Source organism: Galeopterus variegatus, unplaced genomic scaffold (assembly GCF_000696425.1).
Source record: "Galeopterus variegatus unplaced genomic scaffold, G_variegatus-3.0.2 Scaffold3170, whole genome shotgun sequence".
NCBI classification, from domain to species: Eukaryota; Metazoa; Chordata; class Mammalia; order Dermoptera; family Cynocephalidae; genus Galeopterus; species Galeopterus variegatus.
In genome coordinates, this window is record NW_007729281.1 from 45,919 (window position 1) to 62,269 (window position 16,351).

The following is a 16,351-nucleotide window of genomic DNA, read 5'->3' on the forward strand; positions in this document are numbered from 1 at the left end:
ACAGTGTCCCACGAGCACAAGGTCTTGTGACAGGCAGGAGCCCCCCTGCACTCATGGCCTGTTGTCAGCCCACTCCAGGATGGAGTGCAGCTGCTGGGACTGAATGAGTGGGGGACGAAGGAGGCCCCCAGGCTTACTGTTGCTCACTTAAATCTACAGCAGGTTCTTTTCTTATTCAACCAGAACACTCTTCATCAGCCTCTCAACAGCATTTTCTACTACTTACACTGAAACACATGCCAGTTAACTTTAGGTGCAAAATTCTGGCACAGGTCTGGCCAGCTAGGTGGTTACAGTGCTGCCTTATGACGTGGAGCTCATGGGTTTGGATCCCCGTACTAGACAGCCACCAAAAATACATACATACGTACATACATAATTCTGGCTTATTATAAGTTCAGTTACCCCTTTGTGTATACCTATTAGCCTGCATCACCTAAATTCAAAAACATTCAATAGACATATTGAGAAATTACAGTGGCAAACTTTTACTGCCCGTGTGTCTGACCCCCTTATGGCGCAGCCCTGCATGACTAGGGGCAGCCATGTGCACTGTGGTCTCCACAAGAATGAACAGTCTACAGTGGCTTGTGTGCTACCCTGCAGGCTGCTGGCCTCCCAGGGCCTGTCCTCTTCCTGCACAGGAGTACTGTCATCAATGAAAATGCCACCTCAGGTTCATCTTTGCTACTTGGTTAGCAAGAAACACCAGGCTCAGAAAGCAGACGCCAAATCTAGTTTTTGTTCGTTGATTTTATCAGTATACAACAACAGACATCTGTACAACAACCGTGCTCTTTGGAAAGCGCCGTGTCAAGCCTGTCACATGCTGAGTGTGCTTGGACAGCAGCTTCCTCTCTGTCCATGAAGTGAGAGCAGTGCGCTGCACAAAGCACAGGCCACAGATGTGGAGGTTAGGTATGAATGAAGTTCCACCGTACCTAGAAACGTATGAGTGATTAACAGACAAAAATTACACCTAAATGGGGAAAAAAAATTGAAAGGAACCGTCAGCATCAAAGAAAATGAAATGGACAAAATTATACAGGAAGAAACAGCCACACTTTCTAATGGCTATAAAATACCCAACTTGAGATGAGCAGCTTCAACACACCAGATCTATATCAACAAAAATGGTCAGAAAACATTATTTTCACTTATAACAGATTATTCCCAATACCAAAAGTTCTTTCCTTCCTTATTTTCTTTTGCTTGCAGACTTTAACATTACCAATCTCTTGAGAGAGGTGCGTGTTTAGGGACAGAAATGGGATGTCACGACCCTGAGGACCGTGAGTCTGGGCAGGCTGCACATGCCTGGCGGTCCTCGCATTTTGCATCATCAGCCTAAACGTATTTTTAGTCATTTCTCCCCACCCCAACCAATAAAACAAGTCAAAGGCTTCACGAGGTGTTAGTCTGTGTAATTCACTACTTTACGATAAATTATCTGTAACCACTTGGTGAGAATGCTCTTTTAAGAAACTGGGACGTGAGAGGAGACAGAAGGCTCATCAAGGGAGGGAGGACAGACCACAGGGAGAGAAAAAGAAACTGAGGACGCTGAAGTTATGCCCGGCCCCTGCCCTCTGACCACAACCGTGAACAGGCTCATTCAGTGCCCAGAGGGCAGAAATAGCCCAGCAAACACACCAAACACCGCAGATCACTATAAAGTGCCACCTACTCAACCCAATGCTGTGCCCTGAGATAACCCCATCTTCTCTGTCCCCAAACTGCAGTCCAGCCCAGACCTCATCCCCGTGCAGCCCCCTCACCAGCCATCACCACGATGCTGAGCACAGGTGCACCTTCAGCACAGAGTCACCCATGACAGGCCAGTCTTTAAAGATGAACATTTCCATGAGCTTATTCCCAGAGTGGTACTTAAAGGCACATTTTTAAAAAGTGTTGAGCCCTTCTCCCATGCTTCCCCTGAAGGAACCACTACCTGGTGTTAATAAACAGGTTACAGAACCAGGTTACACACTGAAAGCTTCTAATGCACAGTCCACTCCAGCAAAAACAAGGGTAAAAACAAACAAAACATGTCTAGTCAGGTAGAGATACATGTTACAAAAACACCAGGTAATGTTAGAACTCTGACAGCCCATAATATTTTTAATTTTAAGATGCAAGCGAGCTATAAATTTCATGCTTTAGAAAAAGAGTAAATTTTCACTAGTTTTAGGACTACATTAAAGCAGTACTGGATTTTATTTTATTTTATTTTTTTTCCTTTTTGTCTTTTTTTTCGTGACCAGCAACGGATCGCAACCCTCAGTGTCGCACCCGTACCGGACCGGGACCGGCAACGGGATCGCAACCCTCAGTGTTGCACCCGCACCTCGCTCAGCCAGTGAGCAGCCGGTCTGTATGTGGGATCCGAACCCTCGGCGGGAGCGCCGCCGCGCTCCCAAACGGCGCACTATAGCAGTGCGCCACCGGGCCGGCCCCAGCAGTACTGGATTTTAAACTACGTGTCAAACGTAAAGTATCTTGATTTAAGCTAATCTGAGACCACAAATAAAAATCCAAATTCACAGGTAAAACGAATGGGCTGCCCACTCATTTTTCTTTTAAGTTTCAGTTTTCTTTAGCAAACCTCCCCAGTTTAAACTATCTGAGATGTGTATCTGAGATCTCTAGACACACCTTCTGCGTATTCTCAGGCCAAGTACAACTGTAAAATTATGGTTACGATTCCATTATTCTACTCATTAACAAAAAATACCCCCCCTTGGGCCGGCCTGTGGCTCACTCGGGAGAGTGCGGTGCTGATAACACCAAGGCCACGGGTTCGGATCCCACATAGGGATGGCCGGTTGCTCACTGGGTGAGCGTGGTGCTGACAACACCAAGTCAAGGGTTAAGATCCCCTTACCGGTCATTTTTAAAAAAAAAAAAAAAAAACCCCGCCAAGTCTCTTCTCTGCACCTCTTCCAAATACACACACACACAAAAGTTCATGTTGTCAGTTAAATCATTACCTTCAAAGAATTAAAGACGGAAAATAAAGTTGCTCTACTGAACAAGTCTATGTACGTAAGATGAAGCTTAAGAGTCAGAAAAGCATCTTACTGAATATTTATATTTAACACTCAAATCATACACACGGTGTCTGAACAGTTCCTGACACGTTGTCTTCTAGTCAGACAATAACAAATACACATTCTTAACACCACTGACTCAAAGTGGGGAACATTTTAAAAAGCCCAACAGTGTAGCATACACAGGATTGAGCAGCCCCAAAACAACTAACCTTGGGATTAATTTCGGCATCGTCCTCATCTTCTCCCTCCTCATCCCCTTCTAATTCCTAGATTAAAAGGAATGAGAATTAGCTGGAAAGACAGGATATGAACTCCTATGGAGTTGGCTATCTACAAACAAATGAAAGCAATGCTTTGATTTAGAAGGAAGCCAATTATTGCTAATCACAAATGATTAAATCACTTCCTTTAGACACAATTATTTCTGGATAACTTTTTGTTCTCACAGATAACCTGAAATAAACATATTTCTGAAAAAATAGATTTTGTTTGTTAAATAATTATTTTCTAAGATTACTTTCATAAACTATTTGCAGGATCAAACCGACAGACACTGTTGCAGCATCTGCTACAGTACTTGTTTGCTTTTCTAAGAGGGCTGGAAGAGTCAAAGCAGCCTCACATGAAACAGGTGTCAGCCTGGTCCTGAGATTTCACAATCTTCAAGTCAAGAAAGCCAAAGAAAACGCTACGTTAGGGGAATGATGATGCTTCACGTAACCTGTGTCTTACCTCTTCTTCTCCTTCCTCTCCTTCTTCAAACTGAAAAAAGAAAAACAGGGAAACATTTTTAGGTTTACAGACCATGACAGCAGCCTGCCCTAGAGACCAGCCTCATCCCATGCACCCCCACTGTCAGGACTAAGGAGAGCAGAAGGTCCAGCCAGAGCCTGCTGGGCAGAGGGCCGTACTGGCTCCAGTCCCAGTTGGGTGGGGGCATAGTGCTGCTGAGGGTATCCAGGCACAGACACTGCAGGGCTGGGCCTGGGCTGGGCCTGGCCAAGGAGCCATTTGCTCATGAGCTCCGCACTTTAACAGCATGCCAGGGAATGGGAAGTTACTCAGAACAAGGAGCCGCGGTGGGGAGGGGCGACAAAAGAGCCGGTCAGCCAGGGCATGTGCAGGACCCAGCACTACAGCTCTGCTCCCACTGCCTGTTTTGAGTGAAGGGCAGGCAGATGGAAGAAGACTTTGTAAACTAATGAATTTGTGTTCTTTTATCTAAGAAAACCAGTAGCCTAATTTTATTGCATACAAGAATTCGGTATCACTTTACACCTCATACAAGGGGAAAGAAACATTTCTTTAGTAGAAACTTAATGAAACCTTGGTGCTTAATCTTTACAAGTGAAAACCGAAGCGCTCAAAGGAGAACCCAATGTCACACTGGTTGCCTTGAATCAGTCAGTCTCTCCTCAGTCAAGGGTACACTGGGCACTCTCAGATTCGAGCCCCCAACGTGAGAATCACACCGAAAGCAAGCGCAGCCTCATCACCACTGCTCCATAAGCAGTGTACAGGAAGGTGTGACAGGCTTGGCACTCTCAGATTCGAGCCCCCAACGTGAGAATCACACCGAAAGCAAGCGCAGCCTCATCAGCACTGCTCCATATTCCTACTGTGCCGTGTGACCTGGCTCACACACAGCCTGCAGCCTGCACACCCTGCCTTTCATTTGAAGCATCCTAAGTGGCCGCTGACAGGGAAAAGCTTTTCTTGCGTTTAAGGTCAGATCTGAACTAGCCTCAAGTGCCTGTTTCCTAAGGTTCTAAGCATTGCAGCCAAGTCACTCTACCTACGCACCTGCAGCGGCCTGTTTTAAATGTGTCACACTCGCTCAGAGCAGTGGTCTCCACTGCAGCAGTGTACAGGAAGACAGCAAGAGGCCCCCATGTTCACTCCCTGCTCCAACAACTTCTCCGTGTTGATGTGCAGTTTATCATGCACCTAACATGAGTAGAATACTTTTTATACCAATGTTTACTGAGCAATTGCTCTGAGCCAGGCACTATTTTACGTGCTTGACAAGTATTGAGAGTTGTTACCACTAGCTCCATTTTACAGCAGAGGGAAGCGAAGCAGAGAGGTCACACAGCTACCATGGGACAGGATGAGGATGCGAGGCTAGGCTGTCTAGCTTGAGTCCACACTTGTAACTTCTTCACGACACTGCTCATCAGGAGCATATGCACCGCATGTACCATGAGTGAACAAGACACACGCTACAGGCAGGTGCATGACAGTGCTCACCAGCAGTACCCACACCACATACATCCAAAGTAAGAAAATACGCATGTGCTCATATTCAAGTCTTTCAAATTGACAAGTATACAATCAAGAAAGTTAGAAGCCCACTGGTCTAGAGAGGAGCTTCCAACGTGCAGCCAATAGCCCTTAACTAGCTATTTAAACCTATGCCAATTTAAATTAAGCATTCAGTTCTTCAGTCACACCAGCCACATTTCACGTCCTCAAGTCGCACACGTGTCAGTCCTACTGCACTGGACAGAGCAGAGGGAAATCAGAGAAAGTTCTCCTGGACAGTGCTGGTCTAGAAACTGTTGTGTAAAACTCAAGTCTCAGCAACTGCTTGAGTGTTTAAATGACCCAACACTATGCTGAGTTCTGTGCGTCCATGTTTCCCACCCCCCAGGACCACCACCCAGCTTAGGAACGAACCAGCAAGCTGCATTTCCAAGCTTAAATGACTAGTCTTAAGACCTCAGAGCTGACGAACATCGAACTGGCCATTCCTCCCGTGCAGAAGGCTTCAGCACACCGGGAGAGCCGTGAGAAGCAGGACTTTGCTGCCACGGGAGGCCTAGCCACTCCTGCCACCCCATCTGAAGCCCCAAGACCTCTTAAGAAAGGAACCTAACATAGTGTAGCCATAAAATCTAAGAGCTCTAAAAGCAAGAGAATAATCGTCATCTAAAACATAATTCTAGTAATGCGCTACAAATCAAAACTGTTTTCCACAGATTCAGAAGATTCGCGGCAACCTGATTATGACAATGGAGAACTATCTCAGGCTACAGCTAAAGGCAGGCCTGTGGGGCAGTGCAGGGTGCAGTGCTCCCACTAGTTCTAACCGCAGAGGAGATGTCTCTTCCAAGCACAGAGAGAAAAGCGACAGGCACCGTCTTGCCGTTTTCCTTGTGGAGCATGGGTTTATTTCCCTGGGTTGGTATGCAACAGTCCAGCATGAGTCCACTGGCAATAATGGTTTGGTGTGGCCAGATCTCCATGAATGAGATTTTCCTCATGTTCAGAAGTTCCCTGAAGCTTACAGGCCTTACATGGAACACAGTGAGACCCTGGGGCCTTTGGAGGACATTATGAACCAAGTCACCAGCCACAGGCTCGCACAGTCACCGGTAGTGGACGCTGAAACTGCTTCACAGACATCTACTTCTCCTGCTTCCGCTTCCTAGTCTATTTCACCCCCAAGCAGAGCAAAGCAGCCCAGCTACAAATCTGGCTGATGATGTAACAAAAACCCTAGGCTTCGGGGTTTCCCAAGCTGCAATTCCAGACATCTCAGCACTAACAGAGGGGAGCACCCAGGTGGCAGCTGCCCTCATACCCAGAGACATACATTGTCATCATCCTCTATGGCCTCCCCAGTGAAGTAGAGCACGGCCCGCGGGACAATCCGCTCACGGAAGAAGTGTCCAATTTCGAAATCAGAGGCTAATGTGAATTCAGAATCTTCATCCTGAGAGGGAAAAACCTACATGTTAACTCATTTTAATGGGATAAATATAGCAGTTTAACTAACCTCACCCAAACTGTAGCCCTCACTTTTGGTCTGCTTGACTTAGAACACCAAACTTCTGCAGTGCTCGGTGACAGTCACGACATACTCAAAGATACTTAAAACGACATTAAGGAGCTACTAAAGCAAGACAGCAGAGTACGCAGAAGTGCAAGGGCCCAGGCTCCCACACATGCCCAGAGCTTCCAACACAGAAGGAAGGGCACAAAGTCCCAGACACGTGGGATGAGCAGGATTAAAGGACACATGTTTGCTACTGAAGCCAACATACAAAATACCTACTTTTCTTTAACTCGAAAGTGTAATGATTTCAAATTAACCCCGGGTTTTAGGAAGGAGAAATGAATGAAAAAGTAGGCAACCACTTAGGAAATAAAGATTTAAATAGGAAAGCAAGACCTTTAATAACAACACAAATCTTACCAGTGATTCTCCATCCCCAGATGCTAGGGGGGGGGGGAAAAAAGACAAAACATTACATTGACAACCAAAAGAATTTTAAAGCCACCTCAGAGGAAGCTCAGCTGGCAGACAAAATGGAACATTTCACACTGGAAGGTTTTCCACTAGAAAGCACCTAAGCTCTGCACCTCCTCAGGGGTGTCTTTACAAGCTCCACCCCCCCCCCCTCCCCACACTGCACACTGAAGCTGGCCTGCTGCCCTCCATGTCCCCATCCTTCTCCACCTTAGTCATGTGCTGCGGGCTGGGACCCAAGCGTGCTGACAGACCCAGCTACGGAAGGCCCGTTTCAGAAAAGCATTTGGAGACATTTAAGGTATTAACATGAGGAAAGGCATATTAAACGGCCCCAGTCTGTGGCTGTTCAGTGCATCTGTGCCTTACAGGAAGACTTAACTCGTGCCCTGCAAAACTGCACAATGATGCAGGAAAGAGGAAAATCTTACAAGCCCTGAGAATGACCATGGCACTGCATCTCAGCGCAGCAAACACTGCTTTTCTGTCTGCTTATTTCTAAAGGAGCAAGGAGATGCCACAGTGTTCACTGACGACCCTCTGCATAGTGACACAGCTCCTCACTGAAAGCTGATGCTTACACATGGGCTCGATACACACAAGACCATATAGACTTTGGTGCTGATACCGAGCTAATTGTGACAGGAAAGACAGACTTCTAACCACACTCCATGAAGCTGAGCAACATTCAAATGATAAATGGTTCAAATCCCTGATTTCAGAAATGCTTGTGATTAGGCCCTGACTTTCATTGGGAGTTGAATGTTTATTCTGCTTAGTCTCACACCTACCTCTTCAGTTTTCACTGGGATCTCTCATCTGACACCCCTTCCCCACAAACCTTCAGCAGCACTCGCTGTTCAGTGCTGAGGCACGGATGGTAAACATCACCCACAAGGCATGGTTCCCAAGCCTCAGCACCACCTGGGGGTCTAAGACACAGCTTGGGGCGAGGCTAAGAGTCTGAACGTCAGAACAGCATTATCCCCAGGGGACGCAGCACCCTGTGCCATGAGCCCACACAATGACTCACAGTGCCTCACTCTGCTTTTGTAGATTTATAGACAGAGGGAGCTGGATGAGCCATCTAACATTTCCTTCATTTCAAAAAAAGTCATCAATTTGTTTTTTTTCTTGATTACCCCTATAACCCCCTCCCCAGCCCCCTCTATTCTTTTTCATGGCAGTTATCACTTGATCACTTGGTATTACACTATACGTTTATTTGATTACTTTTACAAATAGCTTTAATGAGGTATAATTTATACCATAAAATTCACCCACTTTAAATGTATGATTTAATAGGGCTGGCCCGTGGCTCATTCAGGAGTGTGGTGCTGATAACACCAAGGCCACAGATTCGGATCCTATATAGGGATGGCTGGTTTGCTCACTGGCTGAGCGTGGTGCTGACAACACCAAGTCAGGGGTTAAAATCCCCTTACCGGTAATCTTAAAAAAAAAAAAAAAAAAAAAAAGTACAACTTAATGACTTTTAGTACATTAATTTTAGAGTTGTGCAACCATCACCATAAAGGTTTCAGAACCCCCAAAATCATCCAAAAAGTTCCCTTGAGTCTGCTTATCAATTCCACTTTAATTCTAAAAATCACTTAATCAGTTTTAAGAAAACTTTCTACAAAGCTGCTGATTCCAGGAGTCAAAGCCTCTCTGGTTCATGGTGAATTCCAGTGGAATCATCTCCAACAAGCCCAATGCAAGGCTCCAGAAGTGATCTTTCCAAAAAAAAAAGTTAAAAACTAGCCAATATACATTTGCATCTTCTAGGTTCAAAGTCAAATCACAAAAAACAGCCACTATAATAAGAAAGAAGGGAACAACCCATGAAGGGTAACTTGACAGATGAGAGTGCTAAGCTCAGAGACAAAGCCAAAAAATCAGACATTCAGACTTGAGAATGGGGCCACCCTCTGGCCCTACATGCAACAACCTAAGCATTCACTGATTATCTGCAGCAGGGCCTGGCAGTTCCTTACTTCAAATTATGTTTTCAATCATGGAAAAAGAAGAGAAAATGTTTTTTTCTCATATACATTTTTAACACTGCCAAGTAGTCTGGCCTTCACGTTCTCTCATAATTAGAAAATTAAATTAAGACTTAACAAGAAATTTACTCTTAAAATCAACTACTTAAACTTTACTAGCTTAAAGGTTTCCATCTTTATTTTATGACTTGGGGGGGGGGGGGGGGGGGGGGGGGGGGGGGTCCAAGGTATGATTCTGTCCCAAATCTTTCAAAAATGAAAATCCAACAACTTATATTTATCACAATATATAAATTCCCCAAACCCTGTGTTCTATCAAATCACACATAAAAACAAAACAGCATTTATGAGAAAGGGCGGCTTAAGCAGATGATTCAAAAGCTGTGCACCTGTAACCAGTGAAAAGCCAGTAACCGACTCCTGGACAGACAGCTCCCCAGGCAGGCTGGCACGGTTGCAGGGGACACGAAACAGACACAAATCTGTGTTTTTTTTTTCTTTTTCGTGACTGGTAAGGGTATCGCAACACTTGGCTTGGTGTTGCCCGCACCGCACTCAGCCAGTGAGCGCACCGGCCATTCCTATATAGGATCCGAACCCTCGGCGGGAGCGACGCTGCACTCCCAGCGCTGCACTCTCCCGAGTGCGCCATGGGGCTGGCCCAACACAAATCTGTTTTTGAGAGAAGCAGAAGTGCCACCTAGGTGCAGAGCAGCCCAGGTGCAGGCGTTCCTGTCCCTTTTCTCAACATGGAGCTAGGAGTTTCTGCTGGGCAGCTGCCAAACGAGTCAGTGAAGACTCTCCCCTTCCTGCTGAAAGTGACAGTCCTACTTCCACTGTCCCAGCTTCTCACTGCCTGTGCATGCTCGCCTGGGAAGAACAGGACTTAGCTCTCTGAGAGTTAGGAATGGATCAGGTTACAAAATTATTTTATACAACTACACAATAAATACTAACAACCCAACCAACTCACCTTTCAGTGGACTGAAGAAGTTGAAAAAGGACTCATTGGGCACTTGTTTAGTAATCGTCCTAACAGTGCCTCGACCCTTATGCTTCTGCTTTTTCTTGATGGTTTTGACTGTTACGTTTTTTCCTTTCTTCCAGTCAATGGTACACCTACAGGGACAAGACAGCTGTCAGGGCACACACTCCATGAGAAGAACTGATTACAAATGCACAGGAAGCAAACCACACCTCTATGCTCAACCTGGAAAATTTAATAAAACCAATCTGCAAACCAAGCACCACAGAGGCCCATGAAGTATATATGAAGGTTGGCAAAAGAGAAATGGCCCAGTCCTCTTTCATGTTGGGTGTCACTACTGCCTCAAGCTTGACACATCTGAAACAACAATGGCATTATTCTCCCAAGACATTTCATAAGGAGTCTGAAATGTTTTCTATGACAAAGCCTGGTCACATCTGCATGATGTGTAAAAACTTGTCACCTGCTGCTCTATGCCAGAGCACACCTCTCATGTACCCTAATTCTAAAGGCAACTAAGTGAGCAGGACAACCTGGAGAAAGTAAACAGGTGTCTGCTGCAAATACTGACGACCAGTGCAGAACACCTGCTTCCTAACTCTGATTCACCTCGGGCGGCCATAGGTAACACCTGACAGCATCTGAATACTGCCTGCTCAAGAACACCCTTGGAAGGGCCAGGTCATTTTCTCACATGACGGCCTGGCCCCAGGAAATGATCTTTCTACATTACGCCAGTCATTCCAGTCTAGCAAGTTTTTAATAAAGTTTGGAATTACTCATATGAGGAGATTTGTAATGATAAGCACTTGGTTCCAGTGAATAAAGATAATTGTTTCAATTCAAGGGTAAAACAATTTCCTAAACAGTCAAACCAACTGAAAGGAATTAATTCTAAACCAAATTCTCTCCTTGGTGATCTACAGACACTGAGATCAGTGAGAGTCAAACAGCAATTATGCTGTCCCTACCAATTTCCAAAGCAATCAACTGATTAATACTGACCTGCACTGACACATTCATTCAACAAATATTTACTTACAGAGGGTAATTTATTGGTTCAATTTTAAGAACTTCAATTTATGGCATCTAGAGAACCCAACCCCCTCAATAAAATGAGGAAATGGCACCAAAGACCCAAAACCTCTGCACCTGCAATGGCGTGATGTGTTTCCCAATTTCCGCCATCTAAGTTCCACACTGCAAGTATTCCCAAACTGAAGATTATTTAATTTAAATCTTTGTCTACTCTGCTTTCAAGCAGATTCAAGACTTTTACTTTATTCCTAATTTCTCTCTTACCCGTGGAGTTCTAAAATCATCTGCTTTTGTTCAGAAAAGTAAGTTAAAATGACATTTTCTTACCCTTCACAGTCAACGATTTCAGGACCTTCAAAGGAAAAGGGATCGGCCTTATCTGGCTCTGACTTCATCTTGTATGTTTTTGTCAGGACTGAATTGGTAAAGTAGTCGTTGGGTTCAAAGTGGAACTCTAATACAAAAGACTGAAAGCAGAAACGCATAGTAAGCACCAATTGAAAGTGACAGAGTTCATGAACCATGTGGCACCTACGGGAAATCAGCCACTCTCTCAGCATGATACCACAGGCACTCCTGCATTACTGAAATCGCACAGGCATCACCATGTGACAAGAAAAAGACCAGCATGAAGTCATAAACCAAATGAATGATGTATTTACCTGTTCAGTCCACGAGGGGGGCATGTTTCCCTCTTATAACTCCTCCCCAACAGGGTCAATCTTTCCTGGGAAGTGCTAGCTTCTCTCTGCTGCCCTCCTGCCTCACACGCCCAAGGGAGAGGCCAACAAGGGCTTGGGGTGAGGGGGCTGGGAGGAGAGACCAAACTCCTCCCCAACAGGGTCAATCTTTCCTGGGAAGTGCTAGCTTCTCTCTGCTGCCCTCCTATCTCACACGCCCAAGGGAGAGGCCAACAAGGGCTTGGGGTGAGGGGGCTGGGAGGAGAGACCAGGCCCAGCGGCCCAGCCCCTCCTACCCCTTTCCTCTTGGCCCCAGCCCCACCCTGCTGGCAGAACCTAGGGTCTGCACTCTGACAAGCAGTGACAGTGGCGATGACACAGAGAGGAAAGGACAAAAAGTTCACCCTTCACTTACACTCTACAGACGAGCACAACGGGAAAATAGAGGGTGCACAAGAAAGTGTGCATGAATACAAAAAAGAAGACACTCATGCCTACAGGCAAAAGAAAAATAAAATAGATGCCCCTTTTGGGGGTAAAATGTGCAAAATGTAATATAGTACTGGCTAGAGTTTTGGGATACTGGGTACTCTCACACACTGTAAGTAGATTTATAAAGGGCAATTTGACAATATCAAAAAATTAATTTAAAAAGCACATTCCTGAGTCAATATCCCTATTTTGAGGAACTTGCTCTATTTGAGGAAAATATCTGAAATGTATCAATATGTACAGGACAGTCACTCAGCTCTATTTACTTATAAAGGGAAAGGTGAGCTAAGTAATTTCTAGAGCTGTTAAGTGCTGTGTGGCCTCAGGAAGTCTCTGGATCTAGTTTCCTCATCTGTGCACTAGAAACACCAGTGCTTGGAGGGTCATACCATGCAAAGAGCAGCACATGGGCCAAGCAAAGTGGACAAACAAGGCTTTCTAAATGTGAGCTGTTCCCATTTTTACTGAATTGGTAAAATCATCAATTGGATGAAAAAACTTAAAAGACTAAAAAAATGCGAACAGCAAAACTTTCCTCAAAAAAGAAAAATTTACACACACGTGTACATATTCAGACAAGCCATGTGCACAAAGGAAGGGAAAAAATAACTCTCCAAGGAAGGGCCAAGACAGCAGATGCAGGGAGCAGGCCAGTTAGTTTCCAAAAAGGACAGCCACAGGGTCTAGCCAGTGCTCCACTGACCCTGGGGGGACTTGAGTGTGAAGCACACAGAGGTGAGGGAGGAAGCTGGTGGCAGGGACAAGGCGGCGGCTGCAAGGAACCAGAGCAGCACAGGAAACCACTCCGGTGCCTCTCCACCCACAGGGTTAGGAAAAAAAGACACCAGCACAGAGATGGATGGCACCAGCCAGTCCACGGAGAGACGCTGCCACTCCAGGACTGTCCAAGGCTGTGGCCATCACATGTGTCATGTGAGGGCACAGGGTGGGCCAACAAATAGCACTGTGACAACTGGTCCTTCTTCACCCCTATTTCGTACAGAGATAATTATTTTCTTCTTTCTCTCCCTAATTCCTCCACCAGCACTTCTCTGAACCATATTTCTTCATATTTCTATGTTTTTTTCCCCTCCCCTCTGCCTTTGTTCAATCAAGAGTAACCAAAACACAACTGGAGATGAATTGAGGGTGGCCTCATTCACACACACACGCACTACAGCTAGTAAGCCATATATATATAACCAAAACACCCGCTCTCAGTACCAGTTAAAGAAGTGTAAAATGCGGTCTTTCGTTTTGCCCAGCAGAGTAAATGTGACTGTGGGATCTCACCAACTGCCTGTGTGGTCAGAAGCTAACGAGGGGGAGTCTGGACAAAGACAGATGAGGATTCTATGTATTGTCGCTGCAACTCTGCTTTAAGTTTGAACCCATGTCAAAAGACAAAGTGGGGAAAAAAAGATTATTACAAAAGAAGTAGTATTAAAAAACACTGCCAGCAGGAATGTAAACTGAACGACCTCCGGGCTTTCTAAAGGTTCATCTCCTTTGACCCGGTAATGACACTAGAAGAAATCTGAACTAAGGAAATCATCATAAACTTAAACACAGATTTGGGTTCAAGTGTGCTGACCATAATGCAGCAATTTAGAAGGGGGAGGTGGTGGCACACTGGGGAACGTTAAATCATTTTACGGTCGATGGCTGCAGTAACGACAACTTCCCCCAGCTGAGCCTGCATGAGGCTGCGGGAGTGGGCACCGTTGCCTCTAGCGTCCGCCATGCAGGCGCAGCCTCTGGAGGGCAAGAAACGCAGAGCAGTCAGGGCACTGCAACACACGGACAGGCTTCCTCCTGAAGGTGGGTGGTCTTACTTTTCTTTGCAATCTTAATGTCTTAGATACTTCATAATAATGTAAAAAAGGAAAATGACTATGGGGAAATTCACTAAGCTGCTGAAAGGTACTTTCAGAAGATGGAGATTTGTAGTGTTCTTACACTTGCTTGCATTTCCTAAGATTTCTATCATAAGCACACATTACTTTTATGAGGGAAGTAAAAAGAAAAACAGATGACTGGCCCAAAGTCTACCACTACTAGGGCTCTAGTCAATGAGCCACCATGAAACGGAGGAAAAAAGATGGATGGGCCGAGAGAAGGAGAAACTGGCCCAAAGAGGGAAAAGTTAGTAAACGGAGACTGGATGAATCACAGGTAAGACAGACATGTGAGGAGAGAACAATCCTCCAACAGCACGTGTGTGTGCACGTGGTGGGGAAGAGAATTCACACAAACCACAGCAAACCACCCTGAGCTGCCCCAGGAGGCCTGCAAGGGGCACTGTACGACGGGGGAAGCGAGCCTTCTGGGATGGGAAGATGGCACTAAGAGGAAGGAACTGGCTGTAGCCCACATGGAGGAGCAAGGAGGCACCCCACCAGAGGACAGACCCCCAGCCTGTGGGCAGGCCTTACTCCTGGATCCCGGCGCCCATTCCCCCACCTACAGAGTAGCAGCTGAATGTCACCTCCCACAGTGGAACACAGATGGGAAAAAGCAGAAGGGACAGACATGTTACCCTCCCCCCAGGCATCACCTTCAGGACTTGCAATAAGGAAATCCCATGCACACTGGCCCTCGTCCATTAACCTGGGGCCCAGTACACTGAGGAGGGAAGGGAAGAAGAGACCCAGGTCCTTAACCCCCCTTCGAGGTCCCTAACCCACAGCCCCTCAACGCATTTGTTTCCAAGAACTGAAACTGAAAGCCACTGGTGGTCAGTCAGTCATGTGCCATTGGAAGTGCTGTAGCACTGGAATGGAGCCCCTTACCCACAGCCAGGTTAACCGGTCACGAACAGTGCATCCTGGGGGCCAGGCTGGGTTAGGACAGCCTCATCTCAAGGTCAGCAGGACACTGCTTCAGATCAAAGCAAGGGCTGACTTAAGTCAAGCTCATCTTACTAACAGCAGCAGATCCGCCCCACTAACATTACTAGTGTGAAGCTGCCCTACAGCAAGCATTTTGGAAAGAGATGTTTCATGACCAAGAGTAGGAAAACATTTTTCTGTTATACCTGCAATTATTTTTTTAGTGTAAAATCTAGTAGGTTCCTTTCATCACTATCTTGGATTTCTGTATAAGTGTTGCCTTGTATACACCTCCCATCGTTTAAAACTTTTAAAAAATATTATTAGATCCACGTGAGACACTTAGGATAAGTATGTTATCAGCCCCATCTGACCAAAGAAACAAAACCAAAAGACCCAGGCCTGGCACAGTGGACTCCACCACAGGTTTCACCACAGGAGTTGAAACCTGCCTGACACCTGTCGGCCACCAGCCAGCTCCGTGGCCTTGGAGCAGGTCTGTGTTACTTATCAAACTGTCCAGCTCAGAATCCCAAACCCAGAGCTGAATGAGGCACAGAAAGGCAATGTGGGACCAAGTCTAACTCTGGGTGACCAGTCTTGCTCTTGGCTGCCCAACAAATGAGCGACAGGGATAGATTTCTTGCCTCTGGCTCCAAGCCCTTTAGCCTTAGTGGCCTGACCCCTTCTGATGCCACCAGGAACTCGGTCAGTACTCACCATAGGCTGTCCAGGGTCTGAAAACTTCACTTTAATATCCTGCAGGTGTTTCAAGATTGGTTCATCGTATTCCTAACCAAAAAGAAAAAAAAATTCCAATGGTCTTTTTAAAAACAACACACATCTCATTGCCTACACTCCTGGATGTTGAATACAATTAGCCGTGTTGAAATTCTGTCCTTGTCAAGTAATAACTTCCAGGAAGCAACCAAATTAGTTCACAGACTATGGGTCCTAGCCGACTGCAGCGAGGTGCCAACTGTTAGCTGCCGACTTTCTCCGGCAGGA

General features: G+C 45.9%; 1 protein-coding gene across 5 annotated transcripts in view; it reads right to left on the reverse strand.

Annotated features, from left to right (window-relative positions):
* Positions 1–735: 735 nt before the first annotated feature.
* The window catches only part of NAP1L4 (nucleosome assembly protein 1-like 4), a 39,025-nt gene continuing 23,409 nt past the window's right edge, over positions 736–16,351 (reverse strand). For 4 of the 5 annotated variants that reach the window (XM_008584186.1, XM_008584181.1, XM_008584184.1 and 1 more), the window contains exons 8-15: positions 16,064–16,135; positions 11,668–11,807; positions 10,288–10,433; positions 7,255–7,277; positions 6,652–6,771; positions 3,786–3,815; positions 3,263–3,319; positions 736–941 (exon numbers count right to left, since the gene is read on the reverse strand). In XM_008584186.1, the coding sequence (XP_008582408.1) occupies positions 915–941; positions 3,263–3,319; positions 3,786–3,815; positions 6,652–6,771; positions 7,255–7,277; positions 10,288–10,433; positions 11,668–11,807; positions 16,064–16,135 (615 nt within the window). In that variant the 3' untranslated portion in view covers positions 736–914. Of the gene's footprint in view, positions 980–3,262; positions 3,320–3,785; positions 3,816–6,651; positions 6,772–7,254; positions 7,278–10,287; positions 10,434–11,667; positions 11,808–16,063; positions 16,136–16,351 lie in introns of all 5 variants that reach the window. The other variant, XM_008584185.1, reaches the window with a different exon arrangement.